General features: G+C 27.9%; 1 protein-coding gene across 3 annotated transcripts in view; it reads left to right on the top strand.

Moving 5' to 3' along the window:
* The window catches only part of dock (SH2/SH3 adaptor protein dock), a 29,736-nt gene extending 24,678 nt beyond the window's left edge, over positions 1 to 5,058 (top strand). For all 3 annotated transcript variants that reach the window (XM_014429566.3, XM_014429568.3, XM_014429569.3), the window contains one exon: positions 742 to 5,058. In XM_014429566.3, the coding sequence (XP_014285052.1) occupies positions 742 to 951 (210 nt within the window). In that variant the 3' untranslated portion in view covers positions 952 to 5,058. The remainder of the gene's footprint in view (positions 1 to 741) is intronic.
* The last annotated feature ends 10,776 nt before the right edge of the window (positions 5,059 to 15,834 follow it).

Genomic DNA, 15,834 nt, shown 5'->3' on the forward strand with positions numbered 1-15,834 from the left:
TATATATATATACTAACAACTTGAATATGAAGAAGATGGTCATGCTTGAGGTGAAAAAAGAAGAACGAAGAACAAATAGTTTTTAACTATTTAATGTCCAACCCCACTTTCAGGGCTTCATTAGGGCTCTTCAAAGTGATAGGTTAAACCGACCAACCAGATAAAGCCCTGAAAAGTGCCCTGAACATTGGACATTAAATAGTTAAAAATTATTTGTTCTTTTTTTAACGACAACCCTGACCATCTTCTTCATGTGATTATTTAATGATTGGCTCTATTACTTTATTTGTATTTATAATATTAAACACTCATACAATTATATTTAAAAAAAAGAAAAGACTTTAGTCACATAAATATACTCATCCGGAGTTTTTTTATTGTCAGCGACAATTTGTTTGTTCTACTTTTAGTTAATATTATGATGCATTTCTTTCCTTTAGTGTTAAATCACTACAAGTATAATATTGGTAAAATTATTATTTGAGAAAAAAAATTAATACTGAACTAAAGATAAGTTTAATTAAATTATCTTAATTCATTAACTTCTTGTTCTCTAGTTTGAAATGTTTTATTTATTTGTTAGGCATTCATTGAGTTGTTACCAAAAGTTTATGTTGTCTGGTCACAACCTGGATCATCGCGTTGAAATATTTTAGTTTTATGATTTTTTTTTAGGCTTCATAAGCTTCATATTATTTATTATTATTATTATTTATATTTTAATTACTACTTAATTTTCAGATGGGTGACTACTCAGTATCCCTGAAAGCACCTGGTCGCAATAAACATTTTAGGGTGCATGTGGATGGCGCACTCTACTGTATTGGCCAGAGGAAGTTTCATACTCTAGATCAGTTAGTTGACCACTATCAGAGAGCACCTATATACACGAACAAACAGGGCGAAAAGCTATACTTAGTGCGACCGCTACCCAGAGCCAACAATAATTGAAAAAGTCAATGTTACCAGGCTTCACCACTATTCCTTTATTATCTGGAAAACTGTATATTGTATCATCTAACCGATTGCTAGTTATTTTGCGTTTCAGTATGAATTTCCTCTAGTATCAAGGGGAGTCGATATTTTTATTAATGTATAAAATTAACTCAGGTTTTCTGAGCTATGATGGCTCATTCGAAAAAGAAGTCTGTTCCAAGTTTGCTGTTACGTCTAGTAGTACTTTCGAACTATGGTTGTGTTAGGGGTGTATAGTAATCATAAATCTTATTGACAAATAATGTTTTGTATCAATTATAGAATAAGCATTGTAATCGACTAAGCTTTTGGAGATTTTTTTTATTTTGTAACCTTTCTAGGAGATCAGTTAACATAACTTGGGCTGCAAAGGTTGATATTAATATTGAACAATATTTGAAATGAAAATAATAACTGCTCAATCTTTAATATTATGAGTTAAAGTCAATATTTTATTTGTTAATTGTATTATTGGCATATTTTCTACTTATCAGGGTTAATCTAAACATCGATAATGTTTCCCCTCTCTTTAATTTTTCCTTGTGCCAAATTTTTGATCTTTTGTTTAATTTTTCTCATAATACTTTACAATTAAGAATTAATTTAAGTTATTCTAGTGTTTTATGAAACATTCATTAGTCGTTAGTAATTACTTGTTTAAATTCAATTACATTTGGTGTACTTGATATCATATACTAAGGTTTTTTCAAATTATATTTACAAAAGTTTTTTCTGGTTTCCAATAAGCTACTAATTAATTTCTCTTTAATTTATTTATTTTTTTTATGATAAATAAAATATATGTTATAAATTAGGAATGCAATTGAATTAGGGGGAAAATAGTATATTTTAGGAAAATAATTGTATTAATTTCATTTTATTTTGAGAATCTTTTCTAGCTGATTATTAAAAATTTTATAGGATATTTTGGTTATCCTAAAAAAGAGTTTTTTCACTCATTGGAGGCTTAAAAAACAAAATATTTTGTATATTAACTATTATACAAAAAGTCAAACTAGCTCAAAAGTGGTAATTATTCATTAGCTATCTGTAGGTAACAACTATCTATTAATTAGATAAATTAATTAATTCCTCAGAGTAAAATTACTGTACTCATCTTAAAATTTTTCAGTTTTATTTTTATTTATTTTTTTAGCTTAAAGTAACAAGATTTGCAACCTTAACACAACCAGTCAGAAAACTATTTTATCTATATGTATTTATATAGTTTTGTAGAAATATCTAAAACTGCTGTATAATTAACCGGCAGCCATAAAAAATTAATTTCGCCGCCTTTATTAATTTCAATTTCAACTATAATTATAGGTGTTATGAAACGTATTTATAGATGTTTGGCTGTTATATCCACTTAATTATTACACATACTTATATATATATTTTAAAAAAATAAAATAAAACATGACAATATTTAATGTTATAGCAGGATTTTTGTTCCATATTAAAATTTTTAAAAAACAATTATGATGATAAAGATAACAGCATTCTAGTTTTGATTTGCTTTGCTGTGATTTTATAAGAGAATTTACAGGTCAATTTGTGTATATTATTCAGCTAACAAGTATAATTATAATATTAAAGGTATGAGATGCTATTTATTTTATCTTGAAAAAGGGAAAATCTAGTCTTTTGTGAAGTTGATTTAAAATTGCTTCACGCCCAAATGTCAAAACTTTTAAGCACAGCTTTCCTTATTGTTTGTGTCCGGAGGAATGTTTGATTTGGTCAAGCCAGGTTTTGCAGGATTTTAAAAGAAAAGTACTAATAATTTAAAGAGGATGATTCGTCGAAGGTAATTTATAACAATAAGAGGAAAAGTGTGACTCAAGCCAAAGGTTTTCGTGTGATAAGAACTTGACTGAGATTTGGCCAAGTCACTTTTGATACTTATTTAAGTCAGGAGGCAAGGAAGTGAGCTATTTTGATTTTGTAATTTTTTATACTGCTCTATTTGGGCATATAGTGTAATTTATATAAGCAAATATTGAAATATATATATATATTTTTTGTAGCCTAAATACTTTTAAGTGTCTTATGTCTATTCATACATGGATCTATGTTATTATATTTTTTTTCACTTAATCAGGTTGTATTTATTAGTTAAGAATTATTTCTCTTTCTGCACTTTTTAAAGGAGATTTATAATTTTATTATCCAATCCAATTTTTTGTGGTTAGTCAAGATTAGGATATATTTAGCAGTAAGTGGAGTTTTTATACTTATCATGGATACCATTTTATTTAAATACATTTAATTTAGCTTGTACTGTGGCTGTATCTTGCTATATACATTTATATATTACACAATTGTGTCGTACTGTACATTATTTATGTGTTAATTGAATCGGTTGGTTTAGATTAACTTTATAAACAGTGTTCAAATTCATTTTGTATTCTCTCTACTCTTTCTTAGATATTTTTGTTTCCAACAAACTTTCCTTAACTACATGGAATTTTACTACGGAGATTCTATCATAGCTTGTGATAATATTCATGTTGATAGGGGAGTGAAAGAGGCTTAGCCTCATTTTCAAAAATCAAGAACAGTGACCTTTTTCTTATTCAGTTCCCTTTTGCAGCATCTGGCATATTACTCCTTTTCCCAAGAAGAAAGAATATTCATATCATGTATTTTAAAATACATAAACAAAACTCTGTATTTATAAATGAATATATTTTTTAAATTGTTTAATATATTAATGTTAATAGATTTACTCTATAAATGTCATTGATGCCAACATGTCGTAGATTTTCCGTTTTATTTTAACATTCGAGATTATCTTCCAACCTCTGCTTTTATATTTTATTAATATTTAATACTTGGAAAATAATACTATTATATTAATTTTAGTCCTGTGTAATTATTTAAAATATTGATAGCTATTTAAAATAATGTGGACCATTTATTTATTTATTTCCTTGTTTGTTAATTGGTCTGGTTTGTTTTGACTAAATTTTAAAAACAACTGATGTGTTGAGGTTTATGCCAAAATTTTCTTACAGACTGTGTTTATATTAATATATTAACCAATTTGATAATCTCAAAGTAACTGAATATTACTATATTTTATTTTTGTCATCATCAAGTTATTATCTCATTCACCAATTTTTGTTTGTGGGATTTTCTGTTATTTGACAGCAAATTTTATCTGCTGTATCGCCTATATAATCTATTGACCTATTAATTTAAACACTAAATTTTTTTCATGTGATGTGATTAACATTAACTTCTCAATAAATCAGAATTTTGAATTTCATTTATATAATTATTATTCGTAAATGTAAAGTTTGATGGAATCTTCATTTCAGTATCCATGTTAAATAATATGTGTGTTGTTCAATATTAAGCAAAATCAATAGAACCGTTACTAGAATTAGGAAAATCAGATTTTCAGTCTGTTTTTGTGTGAAAGGCATGGAACCATTTCATTTGTATGGGAATTCTCTTACAATTAATAATTACTATAGTAACATTTTAATTTATTTATAATTGCCCTTTTTTTAATCTACTGTATTTTAATGCTGCTTATTCAAAATATTTAATTTATGTGATGTCATTCCAAAAAATGAATTATTAATTTTTTTTTTACTTTATAAAGTTACTTCTATTTCATCATGAACCATTGTAATGTATTATATTTCAAATGTAAATGTTTTTGTTTGTGTAACTAATCAAAATAATTTATTATTTTTTAACATATCAAAAGAAAAAAAATGTGATTATTTTTCTCTTTGTAATTAAATGTATCATATCCTTGTGCCGAAAGAACTGGCTATTACATTTAGTATAATAAAAAAATTTCTTATTTCATCATCGCTGCTAGTTGATGTATATTTGCAAATATTAATAAAAAAAAAGGAATTATTATTGTATTTGTATTTATTAAAGTAGTTGAAGTAGAATGTATTATTGCTGTGTGAAATATTGATATGTATGAAGATGAACAGATAGTCTTATCTATAGTCGTTTGCTTGTAATAAAATTTAATAGCGATTTCAGTCCATTTTACCTGGCGCTATTATTCTCTTTTTGTCTAATAAAACTGGGAACATTTGTTAACGTGAATCTCATTTTTTTTTTCTGTAAATAGTTTGAATTTGTCTTTGGGTGAATTTGTGAATATTGTGATGTGTAATATAAATTTTGTATGGTAAAAATATAATTAGAACATTATAATTTTTTTTTTCATAATGAAAGATTATTTTTCATCCCATAAAAAAAATTCAGTTGACCACTTGATTTGGGACCCCTCAGGTTATACTTTTTTGTGCTAGTATAATAGATTTTTTTTAAAGCGTAACATAGGCTTTATATACTTTCTGGTGTTCACTTGCCCAGCAATGCTATTAGGAAGATTCTATATAAACTATATAGATTTATGTTTACCTGAAATGAAATACTGATAAAACTTGGATTGGATTAATGAATCATAGTTTATAGGAGCCCTATATCCTAACCTGTCTTCACTTAAGAGGATTCACTTTATTTGTATCAAATGATAATGTAGGGGTTCCGCCATTTTATCTGTTTCAACCTAAAAGGTTTCATCATTTTCCTTTTACCAAAAGGATTTCATCATTTTCCTACTTCTACCAAAAGGGATCTACGGCTAAAAATAGGTTGGGAAGGACTAATATTGGTGGACAAAAAATTATCATGTTATCTATCTTTTCTCTACTTATATTCAATTAGATTGACTAAATTAAATCGATTCTATTGGTTCAAAGAGAATCGGTTTTAGAATACATCGATTTGTTATACTAACCCTCAATATATCTAAATTTTACTATAATTAGGTTTAGTAAAAAATAATAAAATTCCATCTGACTACTAGATTTTAATTATATTGAAAATAAAATAAAACAAAAAAAAATACATTATTTCAAATTATATTAATCCTACTCAATTTTATCATTAATTGAATAATTGACAAATTCTAGTTTGAAACTTACATTTTTGAATATTTAGTTATATTGCTAGTTGATCCAGAAATATTTAAAATATAGAGAAAAACATATTTTGTTTGGTAAGAAATATTATGTTTATAAAATAATTTGAAAAAATATGTAAGAAAAACAGATCTAATAAACTTCATATACTTAAAATATTAAGATTTATAAGTTCTGGATGTCAGCGCATATCATCACATTACTATTACTCAAGGTCAACATCCATTGGTAGGCAGTGTTTCAGTGACCTTGAGAAATTTTGTCTTAAAAGTTATTTTATTTAAAATATTATATTTACTATACAAAATCACAAAATGTTTTAATAACAAAAAAATTGGTGAAATAAATAAAAATGATAATTAAGACTTATAATAGTAAACCTATATATGAAAGAAATTATTTATAAATTGTAAATAATTCATAATTTAAAACTATGACACAAATTATGATTTTTTTAAATCCAAACCATACATATTTTATCTACACCAAAACAATATTTTCCTTAATTTTTTTAAATAGACAGGTATTTTTTCTATTTTCCACAATGTTTATTTTGCATTATTTTTTACGGCAATAATAAAATTGTTAGGTTTAGTTTACTGTATATTAAAATTACACTACTGTGTATTAATCCATTCACATAAATATATAATTTATTTTTTCTATTTTGGGTGGAAACATTAGTATAGAACTATTTAGTCATGGTCATATTATAATTAAGCCCTGTAATCAAATGTTTTACAGTTAGGTTGAAAATTCTCTATAACATTTATTAATCCGCATATTAAGAGCTATTGAATTAACTTTTGCCTTTTCCTTAAAAGCTTTAATAAAAATGCTACTGTTTTTTTTTTTTTTTTATTTTATGTTTTTATTCTATCACAGTTCTTTCCAGCCCTCTTTTTCAATCTAGGTCCAGGTTTACGATTAGCAATTTCTATTTCACTATCAATACTGACCATTTTTCTAGGAATTCTTTTTCTTCCATGACTTTGTTATCACTTATGGGATTTTTTTTTTTTCCATTTGTAGTGTTGAGTGCTTTCAATCCTTATTTTTAATGCAGAATATTTATTTAAAAGTCAATATTGGTACTGTAATTTGAGGAGACTGTTACCAAAATACATTTTTTGTATACAAACAAAACAAAATAAAAAATAGAAGAATCAGAAAAATGATTATGTGCAGTCATCAACATTCACTCAAGTGTCTTGGGCGTGAATGCCTGAAATCTATCCATATTCTTGCTAGAACATGAGCTTTAAGTCACACTATTGCATTAAAAAAGGACCAAAGACTAGCATAAATGTGCTGACTGATAGAGAGAAAACAACTTGTTTTATGCAGTTTGTTTTATGACAAACTTATTCGTATAACATATGTATTTAATGGAAATTTGCAAAAAGTCAGTGCTTTAAATAAACGAATGCAAGGGTTTCAAATTTTTGATTTGATATTGAAAGAAATCCTTAATGCTCTTTACTTCGTCACGAATCAAGTCATCCATCAGGACCTCATTGTCTCATATGTTGCCGATTTGGCCAGAACCAGATTCCAATCCTTCCACGAAAAACTTCCCAACCACCCAAATCCACTTGTTTCTAACCTGGCTTTTCCTTTATTACCTAATAATCTTCCTAGGCCTCTGAAAAGAAGATGGCCTCAGATCTTCTCTAGGAATGTTATTGGAGTTCTATCAATGGGTAGATTCTCCACATGTTTTTATCATGTCCCTGTGTTACCTACAGCAAATTTACTTGTTGTATATATTTTCATACAGTTGTAAATAACAATAAATAAATTATTTAAAAAAAAAGATATTGAATGACAAGATCATCATATTAATGAAAAAATTATGTTGATAAGTTTGAAAAATTAAAACTGACATATTTCCCAATTTTAAGATCACCTACCCTGCAGTGTAACTGCAAAGTTATGTTTTTATGGCTAATCACTGTTCAATACGATTGGTCTATCTCAGGAAATGATTCTCATTTTTCTTTCAAGATCTTGTCATGTTGAAATACAACTCGATGAGAAATCTACTTCTGATTAAAACTCATAATGATTTTGGTTTTCTAATAGCAGAGCATGAAACAATTATGTTATCTTGTGACAGGATATTAAAGCAGATGTTTGAACAAGAAAATAATACTGTTATGTTTTGGCTTGGATTAAAGAAATATTTTCATATTTATAATCTTTAATTTTCTTGAGACTGGTTAATTTTGTTTAAATAAATAATTCAATTTTTATCCATTTTTGTCTCAAAACATTTTATTTTTCTTATAAGTCCGACGTTTCAGCCATCCTCAGGGACATCTTAATACAATTTTGGAACTAAAAATATTTAAACACTCAACTTCATGCTGGCTATTCTGCCCAGGTCACAACACAATTTCTAATTAGTCAACTTTTACATTAAAAACAAAAATTAAAATTCATTTATCACAGTCACTTGTTAAAACTTTATCACAACCTTTTGTATAAGGATCTCGTTTTATGGTTAAAAAATAATTGAAAACAATAATATCTTTAACAATGCGACTTTTTGAGAATATTTTTTTAAGATTTGTTTTTATTACATTTAAATTATTGTGTTATATATTTTTTGATACATATTTATTTATAACAAGGTATATTATTTTGCAGCACCATAAATAAATTACAATATCCGATGAATATTTATGAACTTACATCGCTACTAAAATTGAGGAGAGCACAATTTATTAAAAATAATGGACAGCAATATATAAAGGTTGGGAACTACTGGTTTCCTGCACATATGGATACTGGACATATTGTCTGTGGACCTTATTATTTTATTTTACCTTAACTAATTTGATTTGGAACTAATCATCACTTTTGTCATATTCGCAGATTTGCAGCTAAAATTTTTTTTAACAGCATAGCTAAATATGTTAGTATTAAAATTTAAAATGATTATTTGAACTCTCAGAGAGAGAGGCTAAAATCTCTAAAATGTGTTCTAGGGGTTATGAAATGGATATAAAATGCACCCCTGTAACTTAAAATGTAAGGTAATTTTCTAGCTGGAACATTACTATTAGATTTATATATGCCCTCCTATAGAACTGCCTCCTTTAGCAAATCCTTTCTCATACCTGCAACCTTCTGTAATTTTCTTTCTATCTCTATTTCTCAATCCTCATCCATCCATTCCTTTAAACAAAATGTATTCCGTCACCTACTACATAACCAAACCTCTGTATCATTGTGGGCAATATATAGGGATTATTTATTATAATTTTTTAAATATCTGCCAGACAGTTAACCTTGATTTGTGAACAATGTATATATTCTTAGGGGACCTTTGACCCAGAATAAAATTATTTTTTCATTTATTCATACTATAAAAATAAGATTAAGTTTCAGTCAAAATTTCATTCTGTCCAGATGTTTTCTTGAGTTATTTAAGATCTTGCACATAGTTTAAAAATGTTTGAAATAAAGTATTAAAAAAACATTTATGAAATAATTAAATCACTTTTCAAATTCTTTGATGAGCTCCAGCATTGTTGGTCCACTGCTCTCTTTTTTCCTTTTTATTAAAGAGCTGGGTTGAATATCTAAACTTTTTTTTATTCTATTTTTAGATACTGCAGAGTCTCAGCTTGTAGAGTCCACAGGAACAAAGGCAGGGAGGGACACTTATTTGATATTTTTGTAGGTAAAATGATCTAAAATGATTTGGTGAAAATATATGTCCCCTTTACTATGTCCTCGAGGTGTGTGTGTGTGTCAGAAGTATTTTGAATTCACTGGTATGTTTATTTTGAATTTTTTTTTTAAGGCCTTGTAACCCATTTATTGTTGTGAGGAGAAAGGTATGTGATAATGATAACAAAATAAATTCAAATGATTTTATTTTAAGCACTTTTAAAATAACACTAAAAAATATAATAAATGTAAGTTTCAAGGTATTCAAAAATACATAATTAAATAAAATATTAATTTAGTTGCAATACATAAGCACTCAGTCGATAAACATTGTTTAATTACACATTTTAGACTTGAAGAAATAATTTAGATAATTCAATAATTGAGGTATGGAAATAGAAAGTACTGTGTGTGCCAGAAAACTAGTTTTGAGAAACACAGGTAGCTGGCAATAGTTTGTGTTCTAAAATTATGAAAAAATTAAAGTCTAGAAACTAAACTGTTCAAGATCGAAACTTCCAGAGTTAAAATCTTATATTTCATATTTCTTGCACTTAAAGCCATTTTTTCCATTTCCATACCTTAATTATCCTTGTCCAATTTTGTTCCAATCAAAAATTTAATATTTTCCTTTAGATTTTTTTAATTTTACAATTTCTCTTTATTTCTTAATTTTTCAGGAGGTGTATATTTTTCATTTTTTTTTTAGCATCATCCAAAAATGCTTATTAATAATAATTTTAAATATACTGAGGCTACAACAAATCCAATTTGAAATAGCTTTTGATTTCATGTGAAGAATCGTATTTTTAATATTCTGGACAACTTTAAAAAATATAAAAAACCCACTTCCAAAAATTAAATCGATTAAGCGTTTTTAAATTAATAAATTGGATTAGAGAAGGAGGGCCTGAAAAATTTCACGAAAACCTTTTTAATTTATTGGAATGCCCATATTTAATAACGTTCGAGTAGGAATACAAACTATTCTGCCCTACTAAGCAAGAATGCAGTATGTTCACGAAATTCTTCTTCCGCTTTATTCCGTCACTTTAATTTGGAAAAAATGTTCATTATTTTAAAACTGTTAAAAATGTAGCACAAAAAATAATTTACTTTCACTTATCTGTTTATGAAATAATAGCAAGGGAAAGAATTGCGATTGTAAAAAATTAAAAATGAATTTTAGATGGAAATACACCAGGGCCTCCGAGTCCAAATAACTAAGTCTCGCAAAATGGCTAACTTAGCACAAATTGTATGAAATATTCATATTATGGGCCTGTATATTCCTAGGACGTTGTAACAGCTTTTTCCTTACAATCCACCTGCCGTAAGTACAATTTTATAGAATAGATTTTCTAATTTCCTCAAAAACGCCATTAACAATTTTGAACAAACTCCGTGAATCAGTGTACAATAGGTGGTCTTTAATAACAAACAGATAGGTCTCATCCTAGTTGAAATAGTCTGAAAGGGCTTAAATGCCAAATTTTCAAAACATTTTTCTCTAAAGTACCTTCAATTTTGTTTACCCGAAAATTAGGAGTTCTCATTGTTTGAAATAATAAATGATGGATAACTACAAAATATTAATGAATTATTTGAATAACTAGCGAAAAAGGAAAAATAGAGCCTATATAAGAGGGAAAGGCCGATTGCATTTCACTGTTTCCTTATTTTTAATTAAATTGTTATATTTCTGACAGGAAAATATAATTTCCTTTCTCAATAAAACTTAAAATGCGAATTTTTACAGCAACAGAAAAATACCATTTTTTTTTCATAATTTTCGGCTATCGGTCTTCACAAAACTTGGGTGCGTAAGTAGTTTGAAGATTGTGAAAGTTGTTTGATGCGCGCGTGTGTGACACAGTCAAAGAGTTGAAAAGAATATATTTAATAATATATGTATAATTATAATGATTATATAAATAATAATAATAAACTACTAGTAATAGGCAGTGGTAACACCATTCATAATTTGGAAAAATGGCCTGATTCCGACCTCAACTGTGACGGGCACCGAAGGATTAGAGTTGCCACTTGCTGTGCTCAGAGATTCACAATATGCGGTTCTCTTGGATACATTTAGAATTGTACGACAATTTTTAAATGGGAGACAAAATTTGTTTCTTTAGGTGGTTGAACCAAGTCTCCAACCTTAGTTCTGAGTGGAAAAAAGATTATATATACAATACGTACGTACTATAAATCCAACGGTAACCAAACCGACTTCTATGTTATATGTTACATATACGCAACTTTGTTTTGAAGCTTTAACATTTTACATTTAACAGAATAGGAAGAATAAGTTATAATTTCAGAATTGTTTGTAAAATATGTTTTATTTTTATTTAATGAATTCATCTTATGGCTCTTAACATTCCAGGAATGTAATTTATTATTCCAGTAGATTATGACTGATTATTATAGTTATGTACAATATAAAAAAAAAAATTAATCAGTACCGTTACAACCCATTAAGGGTAAGTTGTGCAGCACTGTATGGAAGTACTGTACCAACGGTTGTGCAAGGAGTTGATTTGGTCAGAATCACGCTCGACCGCCAGATTTTTAGCCACTTAAGGGTACCGACTTTATGAGACTGGATGGACCCCGAAGGTCTTCTGAACCCATAAGGGTTGACTCACGGCTGCCGTGGAATAGAAAATAATTATCTGCCACAGCCGAATATGGCGCTTCCACAGTGTATAACACATATAAAATAAAATTGATTAACATATATTATGGCTACATTTTACAGCCCCGCCCCCTCTCGAATACGTACATATAAATTTGACATCTATTTCGGACGGAATATTTTACAACTGGGTAGCAAGCCACTTAGTTACAGTTGTTTCTAATATATGATCAATCGGAATCATAATTACTAATTCAAATTTTATTAAGTGTTTCTGATAAACCTTAATGGATTAACTTGCTTCTTTAGCATTCCTATCTGATTCAAAATATTAGAAAACCTTAAGAGAACGATAAAATCGCAATAATTTTTGAAATTGTTATCAAACTGATGAACTATACCTTTGTTGGTAATTTTTATCTCATACACCACTAAAGAAGATATTTAATCAATTTTTGAACGATTTTCTACAAAACCTGATTGATAGTCTGCAATTATTTCTTGGCTTATTCCGTAATTCGAAGATTTGGAGTAAATGTTTAATAACAACTTGGACTGAATGATATTTCTCGATAGTTATTACAATTTGTCTGATTTTTTCCATTCTTCATAAATTTTACTCATTTCCATATTTTTTTTTTTAAATGTGCTTTAAAATTTTCGGTACTCACGTATTAAGGCCACCTTAGCAAAAATTCTGCTAAGGTGCCAATCTACACCTCAAGTTTTTGCAACAAATTATAGAATAAAAACCATTATGTAAAACAAAAAAAAATTTTAATTCAAAATATTTTATTTATGTAAAATAGTCAATCAGATTTCGGAGAAAAACGGCGGATATGGAATTTAATATAGATTCAAATCAGTCTCTATTTTCTTTCATCTGCTTGCTGATCACACTGTCTTAAATTACATTTCCAAAAGTTTAGTTTACCAAAATATAGTTTCATGTCATGGGAATTGCTAATGTATGTTTTTAAAGTAAAATATCCCGAAGAAATAAAATTGCATGTTGTTCTGTTTTTGGCAAATCCCAAATATGCATTTTCGTAGCACTAAAAAATGGGGTCAAAAATCAGCAAACAACAAGGCAGCAAGGAAACCAAAGATAATTTCCTGCGAGTACGAACAAGAAGATTGCTTTATGCAAACAACTGCAGTGTTTATACGTAATAACCAAAATTTCATATTACTAGAACATCTAGATTAATTTATTAGGAATATTGTTGGTTCTCGCTTTATCGCTTTTTAATAATTTAATTTTCTCATGGCTATTTAGATTTCTGAGTTCTCCGGCTACAAGTCAGAGGCTGATTGCTGTAAATTTATAATTTTTTTTAAATTTGAAAACTCATCATTTTACCATTTTACGCGTGTGCAAATATTTAAAGAAAAGAAAGAAACATTTAATGAGCCAATGATTTAAGATTTGACTTTTGGTAACTTCTTTAAGTATTTAACTCTGGTAGAGTTTAATAAACGATAGACTGTAATTTGTCATACAAATATTATTTTGATGTAAAAACTTCTTATGTGAATAATCAAAAGTATTTGCCTGGAGGGAAGAGAGGAAAGGAACTTTCTAAATTATCTTATTCAAAATAACATTTTGATGAAAAATTACTGATGATGGTCTTAAGACATTTTTTTTTAATTTCATAAATTTGGAGTTTGCTAGGTTGTCCCTGTCAGGAAATTCTGTGATATTTTATGAACAATACGCCAGAAAAAATGTTAAGACGGACTTTGAGTCCAAATAAACGTCTCGCAAAATGGCTTGTGTGTCACAGTTTAGCTAAAACCGCCAAACAAAATGTAAGACCGGTTATATGTCTAGAGTCTTAATAATATCTCTTTACCTTTATTTTGTTTATTTGAAATAACTATCCATTTTGCATTTTTTTAAAAATGGATAAATATGAACTATGGAAAAATTGGATAATTGTTTAAAGGAGAAAACGGTTTTTACACAACCGGCTAAGACTAACTGAGAAATCGGAAATAGCCGAGAGCGTCCGATTCCATTCAATAGTACACATCTCTATTATCTTGTGTTAAACTGATGTATTCTATGCAGGAAAAAAAGTTGATAATCACTCAAGAAATCCCTTCCTCCCCCCCAAAAAAAAAATTTTCAAAAATACAAAAAAAAAAAATCAGTATCTTTAATTTTGTTTATTTGAAAAAATAACGCTTTCAAAGAATTTGATAATTTTGTTCTTCCAGGGTCGTTATGACAATAGTCAGATTTTTGCCCAGTTAAGGATATCCACTTCTTGAGGTTGGGTGGAAAAGCAACTCTTGCAATTGGAACTTGCAACTCTCAAACTCTCAGGGCAAGCTTGCCGCTTATGACGAAATTTTGTAAATAATTGAACAGTTATACAAGCTAAAGTCATCTTATTAAGAAACTCACAGACAATGTTTTTGTTTAAACTAAATGACGAGATTTTCCATCCAATAGTCAAACTTTCTATAGCTCATAATGTGACAAAAAATTGCTGCCATTCAGACAAGTAATAGGGCTGAAAACTAACAGTCAGTATTCTTTTACAATAATGTTTGATATTATTTTTAATAATATTTTGTTTAATGGAAATAACTATCCATTTTGCATTTTTTTAAAAACAGATAAATATGAACTATGAAAAAATTGGATATATACAATATTTATTTAGTTCATTTACTATTGTAATATTCTTGTTGGGCTCTTCCAACATTTTTTTTCTAATTTATACCATTCGATAAAACCGAACTTCTACTAGCACAGCGTTTTTGAAGGTCAATTCTGACAACGTACTGAATCAGAAAAATATAATATTTGAATATTTGGCTTATGTATGACCGTTGGTAGCCCTGGAAGAGGTCCAAGAATCGAGGTTGGACCGGGTCCAAAGGGTCTCCCTCATCCCCAGAAGACTTCTTCACACGTCCTTTATCCTTAATACACTCAGCAGCTTAGATATCGTTAGGGTGGCAGGTCTGGTAATTCAGGAGGACTTGCCCTATCTACCGAAGGAACCGAGAGGGAGGGTTTTCGTGGAACCCTTAAAATGAGTTATAGCTCCATTAGTCTCTTAAGGATCTAATCAATCGGAAAATTAATTCTGAATAAGATTATAATCAATTTAATGAAGAAGGGTTATAGTTTAATGGGATAATTATCTGTTATGAAAAACATCATTTTATCTTGAATATTTTTAAAATTAAAAATAGAGTTAGAGCTTATTTGTATTTTTTTCCCTTTTACCATCTAACTTTTATCTTTTATAATTGTTTAAAATCTGAAATTGCTTTATGATCAAAAATTAAGAACTAAAAACAATGGTTCTTAATCCATATATTTTCTCTTCTTGTGTATTTTATGGAAACTGGGCCCCCCTCTTCCGCTTTTATAGTTTACTACTTTTTAAAAATAAGAACATTTACAATTAGTTTCATTCCTAATTATTATTAAAAATAAAACAGTCAGTAAATAAATAAATAAGTATTATAACATTATTTTGTACTTATACTTGAGTGAGTCAAAAATATATAAATTTTTTTTTTTTTTTTTTTTTAAATCTT

The sequence above is a fragment of the Halyomorpha halys genome, unplaced genomic scaffold, assembly GCF_000696795.3.
Source record: "Halyomorpha halys isolate HHAL.00 unplaced genomic scaffold, Hhal_1.1 Scaffold809.1, whole genome shotgun sequence".
NCBI classification, from domain to species: Eukaryota; Metazoa; Arthropoda; class Insecta; order Hemiptera; family Pentatomidae; genus Halyomorpha; species Halyomorpha halys.